The sequence below is a fragment of the Microchirus variegatus genome (genome assembly GCF_963457635.1).
Source record: "Microchirus variegatus genome assembly, chromosome: 10".
NCBI classification, from domain to species: Eukaryota; Metazoa; Chordata; class Actinopteri; order Pleuronectiformes; family Soleidae; genus Microchirus; species Microchirus variegatus.
In genome coordinates, this window is record NC_139811.1 from 5,457,864 (window position 1) to 5,475,652 (window position 17,789).

At 40.3% G+C, this 17,789-nt stretch overlaps 1 protein-coding gene across 1 annotated transcript in view; it reads left to right on the plus strand.

The window, feature by feature from the left end:
* Positions 1-17,789, plus strand: part of hdac5 (histone deacetylase 5) — a gene marked incomplete at its 5' end in the record, with an annotated part of 38,050 nt that extends 20,261 nt beyond the window's left edge. The window contains 22 exons of the mRNA XM_083896407.1: positions 33-164; positions 769-878; positions 2,719-2,835; positions 3,726-3,837; positions 3,948-4,061; positions 4,927-5,120; positions 5,207-5,325; positions 5,408-5,603; positions 8,602-8,713; positions 10,091-10,224; positions 11,327-11,447; positions 12,321-12,370; positions 12,466-12,573; positions 12,712-12,767; positions 12,991-13,078; positions 13,437-13,556; positions 14,877-14,974; positions 15,067-15,185; positions 15,280-15,413; positions 16,354-16,435; positions 16,517-16,697; positions 17,675-17,789. Coding sequence (XP_083752533.1) covers positions 33-164; positions 769-878; positions 2,719-2,835; positions 3,726-3,837; positions 3,948-4,061; positions 4,927-5,120; positions 5,207-5,325; positions 5,408-5,603; positions 8,602-8,713; positions 10,091-10,224; positions 11,327-11,447; positions 12,321-12,370; positions 12,466-12,573; positions 12,712-12,767; positions 12,991-13,078; positions 13,437-13,556; positions 14,877-14,974; positions 15,067-15,185; positions 15,280-15,413; positions 16,354-16,435; positions 16,517-16,697; positions 17,675-17,714 — 2,537 coding nt within the window. The 3' untranslated portion in view covers positions 17,715-17,789. The remainder of the gene's footprint in view (positions 1-32; positions 165-768; positions 879-2,718; positions 2,836-3,725; positions 3,838-3,947; positions 4,062-4,926; positions 5,121-5,206; positions 5,326-5,407; positions 5,604-8,601; positions 8,714-10,090; positions 10,225-11,326; positions 11,448-12,320; positions 12,371-12,465; positions 12,574-12,711; positions 12,768-12,990; positions 13,079-13,436; positions 13,557-14,876; positions 14,975-15,066; positions 15,186-15,279; positions 15,414-16,353; positions 16,436-16,516; positions 16,698-17,674) is intronic.

Genomic DNA, 17,789 nt, shown 5'->3' on the forward strand with positions numbered 1-17,789 from the left:
TAATTCCTCACGCTCTCTCTCTCTCTCTCCAGTCTCGGAGCCGAACCTGAAGGTACGATCGCGGTTGAAGCAGAAGGTCGCGGAGAGGCGGAGCTCGCCGCTTCTGCGCCGGAAGGACGGCACAGTCATCAGCACCTTTAAGAAGAGAGCCATAGAGATATCAGGTGAACATAATACTACATATATATATTTACACTACCGTTCAAAAGTTTGGGGTCACCTATACAAATTTTTTCTGTTTTCCGTTAAAAGTCACACATTTATTCATCAAAAGAGTTGCATAATGAATAGAAAATATAGTCAAGACATTGACGAGATTAGTAATAATGATTGTTATTCCAAATAATAACCAGCAAAACTGTTTTCAGCTGTGCTAACATCATTGCACAAGGGTTTTCAAGGGTTTTCTAATCATCCAATAGCCTTCTAACGCCATTAGCAAACACAATGTACCAATAGAACACTTGAAATGGGCCTCTATACACCTATGTACATATTAAATTAAAAACCAGACGTTTGCAGCTAGAATAGTCGTTTACCACATTAACAATGTACAGAGTGTATTTCTGATTCATTTAATGTTATATTCTTTGAAAAAAAGTGCTTTTCCTTCAAAAATAAGGACATTTCTAAGTGACCGCACACTTTTGAACAGCAGTGCATACATTGCAGGTGTGCACTTACAACTACACGATGTATAATGACACGTTAATTCTACCATGTTAGATTTTCTCAATAACGTCCTGTGCGTTTGTGTCCCTCCACCAGTGTCCTCGCTCTGTAACAGCGCTCCAGGTTCAGGTCCCAGCAGTCCCAACAGCTCCAACTCGGCTATCGCCAACGGCAACACAGGATCAGTCCCCAACATTCAGACTGAGGTAAACACCACCCACCACCGCCACCACCGCTACCACGGCTACCACTGCCACACTGACAGTTTATTCTAAAAAGAAAAGAAAAAAAAAACCGGGGCTGGTTTCCTTTCCACAGTAATCCATTCATTTCCTTGTAATGCACACGCAGCTCCAGCTCGCCCCCTACAGTTCACTGTGTGGAATAGGAAAAGGAAAGCCAGTTTAGTAGCAGTGAATGTAGAGAGAGAGACGTTTAAAATGCATCAGACAGAATAGAAAATAAAATATTAATAACTGAACCAGAATTTAGAGAGATAAAAGTACTTTTTAAAGGGTTTTGTGGCTGAGGATGGGGTTTGGATGTGGTGAAGTGTGGGTAAGACTTAAAGAAAGTATGGTAATACTTTATACATACATGCTAATTTATCGAATTCATCTGAGAGAGTCTGCACTGTTGTGTTCAGTTGATTTTCAGTGTTTCTGGGTTCAGTTGTTTTGCAGCACATGTTGTGTCTGCCTCTAATTTATGTCTTTGTAATGGGTTTCTATATATAGTCACGGTTTCGCTCTCTTTTTTCAGCAGCACATTCTGCATTTAGTCGTGTCATCATATTGGCGAAGATGCTTTGTTTCTCGCTCTTTTATCTACAGCATTATAAGCCGTCGAAAAGAGGGATTGTTTTCCCCCAATTTACCCGAGAAAGGACTTATTTTAAGGCTAAGAATAAAACACTGACAACCGTGATATTCAAAATGTCTTGCATGTGTTTGGACATCTGCTGTACATCGTTATTTACTATTGTTAAGACGGCGCTGGAGAAACTAAAAGACTGCGCATTAGAGTGGTGCTAAAATTTGACTTTATCTGAAACCAGATCCCATCCAAGCATAGAAAGTGCAAAAATGATGGATGGATGTATGGATAGTTGTAAAGATAGTTGGACTGAAAAATAACATTTACATTCTTTTGATGAATGGTTATATGGTATTATGCTTGGTGTTGAATGTAGATATAATGCTTCCAGGGCTTTTTGGGGGAGATTTCCATAAGATTTATATTTATATGTTGGAAATTTTATGCATAAAATGTCATTTCATTGTTTATCAAACATGGAAATGGCTGATTTATGTCATCTAAATAGTATAGTCTGCTATAGAATAGGTAGTAGAAATAGTCGAATGCTATATTGTGCTCAAATTTTACTATTGTGAATTGGATTATGGTCAGACGTGTTTCCAATTTTTTCGTTTGGTAACTACTTATTTCACTGATGCAATAACTGTTATTGTTAATTCAAATGCAGTGGAATTTACCGTCTTATTCACACACTGACATAAGTATTTATGGGCGACCAAATCTGCGAAAATGATTAATAAATAAATAAATAAACAAACCCTTTTAAAGCATTATTTATTGATGAATTAATGTAGAAATAAATACAAACGTGAATAAATAATAAAAAAAAATACACTGTGGTGATGTAAAAGGCTGTAGGTACATTTTTTAAATAAATTAATTAATTTATTAATTAGTTAATTAATTAATTAATCGTTTTTTTTATTAATTAATTAATTAAGGTATTCATTCATTTATTTATTTAACTATTAGTACATTCATTTAATCTGTTTACGTTTCACTGTGCATTTTTTTTTATAAACGGTTTTCTTTATAAAACTCGCAAATGTCATTATTTATTTAGTTTTATGTGTGTATCCATCACAAACACCAGCTTTTTAGTTATTTACTAATATGAATCCACCCGACATTGACCTCTGTCCTTTCTATCTGTCTGTCTGTCTGTCTGTCTGTCTGTCTGTCTGTCTGTCTGTCTGTCTGTCTGTCTGTCTGTCTGTCTGTCTGCAGCTGAGATCTCTCCATCAAACACTGGGGGCTGATGGGACATTGAGTCCGCTGAGTCTCTATACCTCGCCTTCCCTGCCAAACATTTCCCTGGGGCTCCCGGCAAACACACACATCACGGTTGGTCAACTCACACACACACACACACACACATACACACACTCTGTGGCTTGGCATCGCCCGGACCAGTTCACACTCACAGAGGGGTTTTTATGTATCGGTGTTGGTGCCCAGTCCTGATGTCTAAAGACTTAGAGAGAGAATACATCAACTATTAATCACTATTCTATTAGTCTACAAAATATGTAGTTTCACAAGCTACACATGCGCGCCGCTCATAATAGCAGCAAAAAACATGGCAAAATTCAATCTTGTGTATGTTTTTTGGACTGTAAAAGAGACTGATTTTATGCTCTGTTAGTTTACAGTGTTAAATATTTTTAAGTAACTGACGGTAGAAGGACTTGAAAGTGCGCAGAACATGCTAGCAGCTAACCACAAGCTAAACCACTGTCATTACCCGATTACTTCCTGTTACCACAAATGACAGGTGTGGAACAATTAGCATACAAATGTGTAACATACAAAATAAACTTTTAAGCTGTTTTTGTTGTTTAGCGCTATGGTAAAAGTTGTACATAAGAAGTAGTTAAATTGGCAAAGTCGGTGGCTCTTATTTTGAAAGCCAAGTTTTCAAGTGTACAGTACATAAAGACTCAATTATACTTAAGTATATTTTATTTAATCCGAATAAATACTAAATGAATGATAACATAAACGCATGTATTTTATTTACAAAGAATAAGCACTAAAATAAAATATATTATGTTATAATTTACAATAAAATAAAAGAATAACTACTCAAACAAAAGGTTATATACAAATGTGCGTTCTATCTGTTAGTATGTGCGCCACCTAGTGTCGCGGAAGCAAACACACTTTATTCAATAAATGGATTCTGTTGAATGACATGTTTGGTAACCATGGTAACACCTCCTTCCTTCAAACAGGCCACCCAGAAGCTGTCTTCCCAGCAAGAGGCCGAACGTCAAGCCATCCAATCGCTGCGAGGCGGTGGCGCACTAACGGGGAAGTTTCTCTCCACATCCTCTCTACCTGCAGGTAAAAAACTTTACGATTTGAAACCGGTCGTCCTCCTTTAACGTATTTAACTGTAATTACTCCTGTAAAATGCAGTGCATAATTTAGGGCTTGTAAATGTTTCTCTGCAGGGGTGGGACACGATTTGGAGACTTCGCCGACCAGCTCTCACTCTGCCCATTCCTCATTACTGCAACATGTTCTACTACTGGAGCAGGCCAGGCAACAGACTGCCATGCTCGCTGGTACACACACACACACACACACACACACTGAGGCTACATCTGTACCACTACATTTTAGTTAAAAATGCATATTTTCTGCCCCTAATGTAGAGAAATGTGTTGAGTATAGACTGGTAAAAATTGACACCTTTGGGAGAACAGTCAGTTCGTTTACATGCACAGTATAATTGAGCTAAGGCTGACATTATCCAGGTACGTTAGTCCGACTAGCTCGATGTAAGTCGGACTGACGTGTTTACGCGACATTAAGAATACCAAATTTCAGTTTCACTTCTACTGCGTTACCAGTCTGATCAAAGAAATCCTTGCTCTTACTTTTCCCCGTTGTTGTTTCTCATTAGTCATAACTGCATTAGAGAGAATCTAACCTAACTTCCTGTTTACGCCGACATGTGCATGTGTGATCATGTGAGCTCCTCAAAGGGTCATAAAGTCAGCAGGTTTTTCCCAAAACAGGTAGAAACAGGTTTAAAACAGACTTAAATGTTGATTTTTTTTTATTCCTTTCATGTTGTATGGTTTTACGATGTGCCATGAATGCATCTTATGTTGTGGGCTTTTTATTTCTTCTTTATGAAGAAGAATATTTGTTACACAGTCGGAGAATTAATGTTTTTGATATCGCTTGAAATGGCACAATTCCGTTGTGAACAGCTTCATAGTTTAAAAGTACTAAAATGACTGATATCAGTATCGGACACAAAAAAAGTGGTATTTTGCCATTCCTAGTAGCAGTTTCATTGCATTCTGTGACAGTAAAGGATGCATATCACATCTGAAATGGAACTAATACACAGATAATCTTAATCTGAAAACACTACAAAGTAGTATTGTGGATGTAACCTGAAGCTTTTTTTTCCTCCAGTCCCCATGTACAACCAGTCGCCGTTGGTTACGGCAGAGAGAGGCGTGTCCGGTGGCATGCGCACGGTCAACAAGCTGCCTCGCCATCGACCGCTGGCTCGTACCCAGAGTGCACCTCTGCCCCAGTCGCCACAAGCCCTGCAGCAGCTGGTGGTTCAGCAGCAGCATCAGCACTTCCTGGAGAAACACTACAAGGTGTCAGACGATCTCTCGCCCACACGCTCTCACACTCACACAAGTGCAACCACAAGTTCTTGTACTAGCGTTTCCGTTTTGTGTAGATGCTGTCGAAGGGGGCGGAACTTCCCAGGCCGCCGCCCACCCACCCGGAGGAGACAGAGGAGGAGCTAACAGAGACCAATGACATGCAGGAGGATGACGGAGGGGTGGGACCTCACAGGTGTGGTATTCCTGATAATCGTCTTTTTCCTGTTCACTGCTTGACGTTGATAATTACTCTAATATTTTGGACCATTATTAAGGCTTCAGAAGGACGGCTCCGACGACAGCACACACTCCTCCGAGCGACTCAGCATCTACTTGAAGGGAGATGAGGAGCACGGCGGCATGCAGGTGAAAGGGGAGAGCACGGAGAGCGAGCTGGACGAAGAGGAAGAGGACGAGGACGTCATTCACCTGGGGGAGGTCGATGAAGAGGAGAGAGGGACCTACTCACAGGTTTGTGTGTGGGAATAACCAATACTCTAAATGACACAATCACGTGGTGCTTGATGTGGACGACGACGGTTGGTAGATTAAAACACTTCTTTGACCAAAATTATAGCCCAATTTATACTCCTGCGTAAAGTCCAAACCAAACAACTTACTTCATTAATAGAGAAATTAATTGACAGATTGCATTAATCGATTGTGAAAATAATCGTAGTTTACTGTCAGAAACCAGAAACTCTTCACATTGCGGAGGCTGAAATCACAGAACTGATCACAAAAAGTAGGTGGATTATATAGTTATTGATAACTAATCAATACATTTTCTTACTGCGTCCTCTAAATCCTCTAAATATCTTTAAGATTCCCACTCCAGGTCAGTTTCACCCCTCAGGGCATTTTTAGTTTTCTGCAGCATCGTCCCACAAAGTGATGAATCATCCCCACCAAACCCGCCCCCCCCCCCCATCCCGCTGTCCTCCGTCTCACTGTGTTTGCTGTGATGCAGATGTTACTCACATATCTGAGTCATCGTCGCACAGGGAACAGTTTGGTCACTTCAGTTAAAAACCTCAGCACCACTTCAGGTGGTTTTTTTTCACACCAAATGAAATCAACCAGGCCTTGGAGGATAATAACACACAGTTGGTGACGACGACGACGTGTTTGGTGCAAATCCTGTTACACTGTTACACAAAATCTGTTGTTCACTCTCACAGTCGTTTATTTGTCACTGTCTCTCCAAGTTGTTATTGTTCAGATAAATATACACTACAGTTCAAAAGTTTGGGCTCACTTAGAAATGTCCTTTTTTTAATAAAGAAAAGCACTTTTTTTCAATGAATATAACATTAAATGAATCAGAAATACACTCTATACATTGTTAACGTGGTAAACGACTATTCTAGCTGCAAACGTCTGGTTTTTAATGGAATATGTACATAGGTGTATAGAGGCCCATTTCCACTGTTCTAATGGTTTCATTGTGTTTGCTAATAGCGTTAGAAGACTATTGGATGATTAGAAAACCCTTGTGCAATGATGTTAGCACAGCTGGAAACAGTTTTGCTGGTTATTATTTGGAATAACAATCATTATTTCTAATCTTGTCAATGTCTTGACTATATTTTCTATTCATTTCGCAACTCTTTTGATGAATAAAAGTGTGATTTTGATGGAAAACACCAAAAAATTGTATCGGTGACCCCAAACTTTTAAACGCTAGTGTAAAATAGCAAGGAGTCTGAAGTTGTAGGAATGATCCTATTGTTGCAACAAGGCATTTATCATCCAGGGTATCCGCGGGACTTAAAAAGTTTTAAAAAGTCTTAAATTTGACTTGTTGAAACCTGCAGAGACCCTGGTCATCATTTATTTCAAAATGAGAAGCCATCTTAAATGGGGTGTGTCTGTAACGGTGTGCCAGAGTCTCCTTGTTTTTCTATTTACATAGAAACAAACATAAATTTGGGGTTTTTGACAAAAAGGAAACTAACTAAGATTTGCTTTCTCGTATGCCTGCAACTACCCGTTAGTTTCAAAATGAGGGTCCCCCCAAGTTCCCTTTCGTCTCTTGAAACACCCCTGCCTTTCATAGTCGATTGGCTGATTGTTTCCTCTGGTTTTGTTCTTGTGAGTTCAAAATCACAGTCAACTATAGAGAAAGCCACGTCTGATGTTGTTCTTCCTTGAGTCATAACGCGCTGTAAATGAAAAACCACCCTTTTTTCTGATGTTTGAGTCATGCTCCTCACAAACATCTAAGCGGACACAGCTCTCAGATCCTCGCTCGATGCTCCCTCCTTCAGCTTAACTTTGTATCTAACGGAGGTCAGAGGACACTTTTCTTATCTATTGATAGAAGCGCACAATTACAGGGTGGATCATCAACAGAAGAAGACGTCCCAAGAAATGTGGGTGGATTCAAATTTTACGATTTGCCATCACCTTTGGGACCTTTTCAAGCCTAAACACTGACCTCGTCTGGACCAGTTGTCCTCATGGAGACCAAAACCTGGTCCTTATGAGGCAGAAAGTTTACTTTTAGGCTGTCCAAACGCAGCGTTTTAAGAAGAATAAGCAGCACAAACCTGCGTGTGTGTGTGCGCACGTCGTGCGAATACGCGCTCACATCACACACCTCGTCAGGGCGTCCAGGTGATGCTGAGAGACTCGACGCGACTCGCGTAAACATCGCTGTGTGGACGTAGCAGTGACATCACCAATCGGTGACTCAGCCAGTGGACTCGCTGCTGTGTGTGTGTGTGTGTGTGTGTGTGCTCCTCTGTGTCTTTATCCCTCCAAGTGTGTGTGTGTGTGTGTGTGTGTGTGTGTGTGTGTGTGTGTGTGTGTGTGTGTGTGTGTGTGTGTGTGTGTGTGTGTGTGTGTGTGTGTGTGTGTGTGTGTGTGTGTGTGTGTGTGTGTGTGTGTGTGTGTGTGTGTGTGTGTGTGTGTGTGTGTGTTTTAATGTCCACCCACACATGGTGAGTCACGATCACCGCATCAGGGAGCACAGCAATGCTCCCTATATCGAGGACTCTGCAGTGCATGTGTGTGTGTCTGCAGTGATTGCACACACACACACACACACACACACACACACACACACACACACTAATCCTAAGTGTCAGGAAAATCAAGCACAAGACTGAAAAGACTTAACTGTCATCATGAAAAGTGTAACAGTCAATCAATCGACCAGTATTTCTTAATTCTTATCGCATGTTGATTTTTATGAATGATAGTTTGTGTGTGTGTGATGTGATGTAGAGAGGCAGGAGACACACACGCACACACACACACACACACACACACACACACACACACACACACACACACACACACACACACACACACACACACACACACACACACACACACGCACACACTCCAGCACTGCAGTGAATGAACCACTCACTGATTCATCATTCTGCTATGAATACTAACTTTCTTCCTCTTCCTCCTCCTCCTCTTCCTCCTCCTCCTTTCTCTTCCCCTTTCCCATCAGGCCTTGCAGCACTTGGGTGTATTTCAGTCCTCGATGTCGCACAGACCTCTGGGAAGAGCACAGTCCTCGCCTGCAGCCCCCGTCAATCCCATCAAACACCTTTTTACCACTGGTTAGTATTGCGCGTGCGCGTGTGTGTGTGTGTGAGCGCACACCTGGTTTGTGATCGGATTACGTTGACACCAGCGCTGTCAGTCCGCCTACTGTAAGCTTCGATGCTTGTTGCTTGGCAACAGAGGCCTGACTCTGTGTTTGGCTGACGGTTCGGGATGAACTCGGCGAACTGAACTGAAATAGCATGAATTGAAAAGAAAGGCACAGTCCTGTTTTTTTCCCTGCGCTGTAATGAGGGCTCACTTTGTGTCTGATTAACAGGCCGTAGTAGGCGTGCGTCGATCTGTGCGAAGAGCCGCAAAACTTTCCCCTCTAATGTTTGTAATCATAGCAATCGTTGGGTTTCGCCGCGTCACGACGGGGAAATACGGTGGCCTTCACGTACCGGGGAAGGATGTTAACGCTCTTTCATGAGTCTCTCTCCACTCCATCAGGTTTATGTGGGTGGAGGTATTTGTAAGCTTGATTATACACATCTACAATCACACTTATGGGGAGTATATTACACAACCTTACTGAAGGTGACTCCCTTGATCTTTAAAGTCGCATTTCTGCATTAAAATTAGTGCTGGGAACGTTAGCGGCGTGAGTGTTAACGCGCAATGCGTTTCCATGACGACTGACCGGAAAAAGACGCGTGTGACGTCATGTTTACGTGACTCCCGACTGTTAAAATGAGTCTCTAAAGTAACGCTAAAGTTTAAAAACAGAGGCACACATACGCAGTACACGGGTACGCTGGTTATTTGTATCGCTGCGCTAACTGGTGCAAAAAGGAGCTAACGGAGCTAACTGGTAAGCGGTGCCTGGACTTTCTGTTTTTAAAGCTCTCCCTCTAAAAAAAAGTTAAAAAACTGGGTGAACCAGCAAGACACCAACTCCCATGATCCCACACTGCCTTTCCAACATCATCAAACTAGGACTTATGTTATTGTTTTGGTTGCACAAGCAGCAGAAATATCATATTGTGCATGTACTATGCCTCATGCACAGCACACGCATGCCAATAATGAGACCCATATTTAAAAAAAGATATATATATAGAAATTATGGAAACAGTGGTAAAATTCAAGGTCCTGCACATATGCCAAGTGACGTCATTTCTCTCTCTTGTAGCTACTGGCATCTTGTGGAGGTTACCTGTCACTGCAAAAACATAACACGACATGATGTCAGACTATAGGAACTCATTTATTACTGTGATGGAGTAAATTAGAGATGTTTGAATATTCAAATATGTATGCATGCATTATCCAGACAGACATACGTGTAATGTTTAACCTTCGCGCTTCGACGTGACATTGCTCACCTGTGTGTGCGCGGCGTTTATTTGGCCACACCTCCTCACGACGTGTCACTGTCACCGTCACTGCAGGGCTCGTGTACGACAGTCTGATGTTGAAGCATCAGTGCGTGTGCGGCAACGCTCACATCCACCCGGAGCATGCTGGGAGAGTGCAGAGCATCTGGTCCAGACTGCAGGAGACGGGCCTGCTGAACCGCTGCGAGGTACGTACACACACACACACACACACACACACACACACACACACACACACACACACACACACACACACACACACACACACAAACACACTACATTGAACAAAGAGTTATCTCTAAGTTAACCATAACCACACTTCAAATCTTAGCCCTAAACAGTCCTAAGAAAAGAGAATTCTGCCTCATTAGGACCAGGTTTTTGGTCTCCTTGAGGACTACGGGTCCTGACAAGTTCAGTGTTTACAACAGCATGAAAAGGTCCCTTAATGAGGTGACGAGTACAAGTACACACATACACTTTGTCCAAAGTCATTCTCGCTCCCAAAATACAAAGTGTTATGTATCCCAGCATGCACTGCAAACCTTCACCTCCCTGTCTTTTGTCCAGTATTCATTATTTAATTATATATATATGTATATATATATATATATGTATATGTATATAAATATATCTATGTATATGTATGTATATGTGTATATATATATATATAATGTATATATGTATGTATGTATATGTGTATATATATTATGTATGTATATATATATACATGTGTATAGGTATATGTATATGTTTATATATGTATGTGTATATGTATATAAATATATGTATGTATATGTATCTATGTACTGTATATGTGTATATATATTATGTATATATGTATGTATGTATATGTGTATATATATTATGTATGTATATATATATACATGTGTATAGGTATATGTATATGTTTATATATGTATGTATATATATTTATACATATATGTATATACATATATATGTATATATATGTATATACATATATATGTATTTATATATATATGTATTTGTATGTATATGTATATACATGTAAATGTATTTATATATATATGTATATACATATATATGTATATATATGTATATACATATATATGTATTTATATATATATGTATTTGTATGTATATGTATATACATGTAAATGTATTTATATATATATGTATATGTGTATGTGTGTATATATATATATATATATACACACACATATAGACATTGCAGATACAGATATGACCATGTAGGACTATTGTACAAGTACTATTGTACTCTCTCTCTCTCTCTCTCTGTGTGAGCAGAGGATCCGTGGGCGTAAAGCGTCTCTGGACGAGATCCAGTCCGTTCATTCAGAATTCCACACTCTGCTGTATGGAACCAGCCCGCTCAATCGACACAAGCTGGACCACAAGAAATTGCTGGGTAGGTGTTTGTCCGTCTCTGCCTCCAAACACCACAATACCTCTGTGTGTACTGTATTTATACAACCAACAACAACCATTTGTATCTATGTCTGTGAAAGTGAGTGAGTTTCCCACCAAAGACTTGAGCCAGAATCTCCAGGGAACACCTTCAGTCACATCACATGTCTTCAGCCTCTGTATTAAACACAATCAGTCAGTCAAACAAAGTAATTTAACCTCAATTGCATTTAATCTTGAATTGATTAGTTGTTTCCAATCCAACTTTATACGTCAAGCACTTTAAAACCAAAGTGCTTTACTGAATAATAAACTAAAAGGCATAAAAAGCTCGCATGGAGCAATAAAACACATCTAGAACAAGTAACATTAAAAAACATAAAACATGTCTTTATCTTTATTTTAGAGCACACACTCACCTGAGCGAGCAGGAAGATGTTTTTTAGTCCATAAAATGTCATAAACAATGTTGATAAGTGTCTCCTAACGGTTGAAATGATGATGTTCTCAAATGTCTTTGTCCAGTTTTATTCCAGGAGAATATATGCTTCTTCATTGTCGCTATAAGGACTTCCAGTTCCTGTACAATGACGACAAAGGCTTTATTTTCTATTCTGTATCATAAAAAATACACTTAACGATAAGTCATTATTATGGATTAATAACAATCCACTAATGAACTATTGGATCAACCGTTTTTAGAAATATCTAATTGCGATTATTCCGCTTGGTTCAATTCAGAGAAAAGATAACGTTAAATGCATTATTATTTCATATTATCGTATATGTTTTATCGCAGTAATTGTTGTACTTTTTCTCGTTCACACTGACATGAACTTCATACACTCACCACTGTTGTAACTGTCTGTTTCAGGTCCAATCAGCCAGAAGATGTACGCTGTTCTTCCCTGTGGAGGAATAGGGGTGAGACTTTCTATATATATATATATATATACACACACACATTATTCATTTGAGTTGTAAGCCCCAGACTGAGCTCTCTGTGCTGCCCCCTGCAGGTGGACAGCGACACCGTGTGGAATGAGATGCACTCGTCGGCAGCGGTCCGCATGGCCGTCGGCTCGGTCATCGAGCTTGCCTTCAGAGTGGCGGCGGGCGAGCTGAAGGTGACACACACACTTACACACACACACACACACACACACACACACACACACAGTGCATACACATACTGTACGCGTGGAAATAAACTCGTCCTTCACTTGACTGTGTATGTGTGTGTGTGATTTGTTTCTCTGTGCCAGAACGGCTTCGCTGTGGTGCGTCCACCAGGTCACCACGCTGAGGAATCCACTGCCATGTGAGTACAACCGCATCGTTGTTGTTGTTGTTGTTGTTGTTGTTGTCGTCAATTCAAATCGATTCAAAGTTTATTCGTCGCACCTTTCCTTCATTTTCGTTAGGCTCTTTTCAAAATTAATATTATCATCTCAAAAGTCATTTCATGTGTTGTTTTAAATTGTTGTGGTGATGACTAACTGGGTTGCACTCATTTGTGTGTGTCTGTGTTTGTGTGCGTTCAGGGGCTTTTGTTTCTTCAATTCAGTAGCAATCACTGCCAAACTACTGCAGCAGAAACTGGGGGTGGGCAAGATCCTCATTGTGGATTGGGTGAGTCCGCACACACACACACACACACACACACACACAATTTCTCACATTTGTATCCAATCGCATGAAACTCACCTGTGTCTTATGCGGTTATTTGTTTATATCAGTTGAAATGAGCTCTCTTGATATGCCTGACTCTCTTCATCATTTTATTGATTTTTTTGTATATAAGAATCCCAGCATCTACAACCTCACGCTCCTCTGTCAATAGAACAGAAATCATCACCTTCTTGTCAGAGTTAACGCTGTTATCGTATATGAAAGAGGAGCTTGATCGCTAGATAGAGATAATAATACATTCAACTATATTATTCCACTGTCCTGTCATTCTAATGGCCACTGTGACGCCTCAATGCAGGACATTCACCACGGCAACGGCACCCAGCAGGCCTTCTACAGTGACCCCAACGTCCTCTACATCTCCCTCCATCGGTACGATAATGGGAACTTCTTCCCTGGCAGTGGAGCTCCTGAAGAGGTAAACACACACACACACACACACACACACCAAAATCTGTTTTTTTTGGACCCAAATTTTGGGTCCAAAATTTGACAAAAACGTCATACTATACAGACGTCCAAAATTTGAAGAAAATTTGACCAAAAATTTTTAGCCCAAAATTTGACAAAAACGTCATACTATACTTTGTCGTCCAAAAGTTGAAAAAAATGTGACCCAAAATTTTTGATCCAAAATTTGACCCAAAATTTTTGATCCAAAATGTGACCTAAAATTTTTGATCCAAAATGTGACCCAAAATTTGACCCAAAATGTTGGGTCCAAAATTTGACAAAAACGTCATACTATACTGTCGTCCAAAAGTTGAAAAAAATTTGACCCAAAATTTTTGATCCAAAATTTGAAAAAAAAATCATACTATACTATATCGTCCAAAAAGTGAGTTGTTTTTTTTGACAAATTGAGTATAGCATGTTATAGCAACCTAAGGAAGTGATTTCAATGAAAACAAAGTGAGGACCGGCCAAAATGTCCTCACTCCGTAAAAATGACCTCACTTTGTTGGTTCAAAACCCTCACTGGTCCTCAGTATGCTGCAAGTACAAGAACACACACACACACACACACGCATACAAAGTATTTTGGAAAAAAGGCATTGTAACTACATTTCTGGTTGATTTGTTGATTTTTATCCAGTCTTAAATAGCATTTACAGACACACATGTAGTTCATATAGTTCCGGGGTCTGCAACCTGCGGCTCTGGAGCCACATGTGGCTCTTCTTCCTTGTAGCTTTAGAGATCAAGGCGACAAATAAAAGTCTTTTAATATCTTGTGCAACATATCCAACGTCGACGTAAAATGCAACGTTCAGTACACGTTTGGATGTGTCCTGTCCATCTTTGGATCCACGTACCGTTTTCTCGAGCACGGACGACATACAATCCAAATATTTGCTTCATTTATTTCAAAGTGGTATCATTTGAATTTCTTTAATTTGACGCAAACAATGAAACAATGGAAGAACCAGGTCTACGTCAATATGTGTTTTGTTTTTGCTCCACTTTATAAGAGGTTGGGTCTAAACTGAACATGTTGTAGTTCTTAAATGTCATAAATGAAAGAGACTATTACTATTGTATATCATTTCTCTGTATAAAAACCTTTATATGTGTTATTATCTTTATTTTGTGCGTTTTTTGCGGCTCCAAAATAATTTTATTTGGGTGGACAGGCGACAAACATGGCTCTTTTCATCCTTAAGGTTGCAGACCCCTTATATAGTTATACAAAAAAACACCAGAGACTGATATAAAACATCTCTCTGTGTCTCTACAGGTTGGATCAGGAGCTGGTGTTGGTTTTAATGTAAACATAGCATGGACTGGAGGAGTGGAGCCCCCTATGGGCGATGTGGAGTACTTGACTGCCTTCAGGTAAACATGCTCCCTCATTCTCTTCTTCTTCTTCTTCTTCTTCTACTGTGTCTTCACTCATGTTCTAAAATGTGTCTCGCGTGTGCACGTAGGAGCGTGGTGATGCCCGTCGCTGAGCAGTTCAGCCCAGACGTGGTTCTGGTGTCTGCAGGCTTTGACGCGGTAGAGGGTCATCAGTCTCCTCTAGGAGGCTACAATGTTTCCGCCAAGTGTGAGTACCCCACGCGAGTTACCATGGTGACCAGACCAGGGCAGGTTTTTATTTCTGTCTGATTGACCGTTGCTGTGTGTGTGTGTGTTGGCAGGTTTTGGTCAGCTGACACAGCTGCTCACGGGTCTTGCCGGTGGGCGGGTCGTTATGGCGCTGGAGGGCGGTCACGAACTCACCGCCATCTGTGACGCGTCTGAGGCCTGTGTGTCGGCGCTTCTTGGAGACATGGTGAGACGCGGAGTCATGTGATCGTCAGTGGTTATTCATGTTTTCACTGTGAACTCCACTGGGTTTTGCCTTTTCATTCATTGCTTTTATCATTTTCTTTGTCATTCTTCCTTTGCTTTTATTCATACTTGCTTTTACGTGATGCTGTTTTCTTGCTTTTCTCTTTTTTATTAATTTCAAGTGACATTTGTTCTCTTATTTTTTATGACGTTTGCCTTCATATTTTTTTGTCTGACATGCTGTTAACAAAACAAGGTTTAACAGGTTTATTTATTATATCGTTAGCCTAATAGCATAATTGCCGAAGTCATTTATTTGGTAATTGTGATATCTGTCTAACTTTACCTATGTGCTTGCTAAAAATTTGTTTTTCTTGTTTTCTGAAAACGTCCAAATATGACTTAGGCAACTATGCTATTGGGCTAACGATATGTTACAACTATTCAAAGGAATTGTTCTACAATTTTGGGGAAATTAACTCTCATTTACTTTCATTTTCTTCAGACTCGACACAGCAGAAGACAGGATGTGTTTAGTTTAGCTTAGCTTAGCTTAGCATAGCTATAAAGGAGTACAACTTGGCTCACTAATAAAAACTTTGCATACAGAATGAAGTGGTTTTTTTTTTGTTTTTTTTTAAGATGCTGGGTTGCCATGACCTTTCACATAACCCCAGAGTTTTGTGTTACAGCGAGGTTGCCAGGTTTGCCGCCGTCATGTTTGGTGGAATAATGAAACCTGGCAGCTTCTTTCCAGTGTTATTGAACTGAGTATCGTGACTTCAGTTTCATGTTGTGAAAGGTCACTTTTCTCAGACATGTTGAACTATTCCTTTAAACGCCACACATCAAAACTGTGCAAAGAAGCTACAAGTGAAGGTCCTTTGTGATAGTTTATGTCGTACGTGTCGGTTAACCCTCACACTCTCTGTCTCTCTCAGTGTGACTCAACTTATCAGTGGCCTCAGGAGAAACCATGTCCAAAAGCCTGTGCCTCTCTGGAGAAAGTAATAGAGATCCAGAGTAAGAAGTTCACACAATCACATTGATGCATTGAGGAAAAGCTGCAGCATCTTGATTCTCAATCTCTCTCTGTCCCTGCAGGCAAACACTGGCCTTGTCTTGAGTCTTTGTCCCAGACGAGCGGACACTCGCTCCTGGACGGGCCCCTCAGCGCTCAGGGCCAATCGGAGAAGGACGAGGCGGAGACGGTCAGCGCCATGGCCTCCCTGAGTGTCGACGTGGAGCAGCCGGGGTCTGTACCTGGCAGCTCAGAAACCAGCAGGTACAGTATATATATATATATATGTGATATTTTACCACCTCTGCTGGTTATTTAAAAAAAAAAAATCAGACAGGAGAACAACTGTTGTTGCTGGCTGTTTAATTCCATACAGAGAGGTTCAGAGTATAGTGCATAAACATTAGGGGCCCTAACGCTAACACTTGAGGTATAAATGGCATAAAATTTTCAGTTCACTGCGTCGTTAGGTTTTGTTGCACGGTGATTAACACGAGCCACCATAAGCTGCGGGTTTATAGAAGGGGATGCTCGTTATTCCAGACTGATTTTCCCACTTATCCCCCATCTGTTCAGCTCAGATGTTGCACTATTCTCACGTCTTTTAGTTTTGTACATCGTCATTTTTGACGCGAGAGAAAGTGGGCAAATTTAAAACTGTAGATTTTTTTTTTCTATCGTGTCTACGTCGCACATAGTTGTTCCGATTTTAACCAAACTTGGTACACTTGTTACCAGAGGCGATTCTAGAGTCTGTAGGGGCCCTAAGCAAACATTCCCAGGGGGCCCTTCCTTCCAACCAGTGTTCATCACCATTATGTTACAAATAATCTGACACCAAAAATATTTTTATTTTTTTCAAAATGAATGAAATAACATGGAAAAACCTTGTGATTAAAAAGTATGTGAAAATATATAAATGTAAACAACATTGAAATACTGTAAATAGCTTTGAAAAAACTAGATAAACTTAGTAAAAAAAACACATTACACTGTAAAGAACCCACATTATAAAACAATATAAAAATATAGAACAATAAAATACTGTAAATAACATATATAAACTGAGTAAAAAAGATATGCATTACACTGCTCATAATCTTGCTCCGCCCACCCAGAAGTCGGCCATTTTTAGAAAAACAAAAATGGCTAGTCTACGCATTCGAACGAGCTGTAGCACGTTTTTAGCTAGCCGCCTCAATGTTAATAATTAAACGTGTTTGATTCTGAACTGCCCACAGGTCCGTGGAGGAGCCAATGGAAGAAGAGCCCGTCTTGTAGGAGGAGCCTAAACAGGAAGCACACAAAAAAAACTCCACTTTCACCTCCTTCGAGCACCTCCTCTTCCTCTTCCTT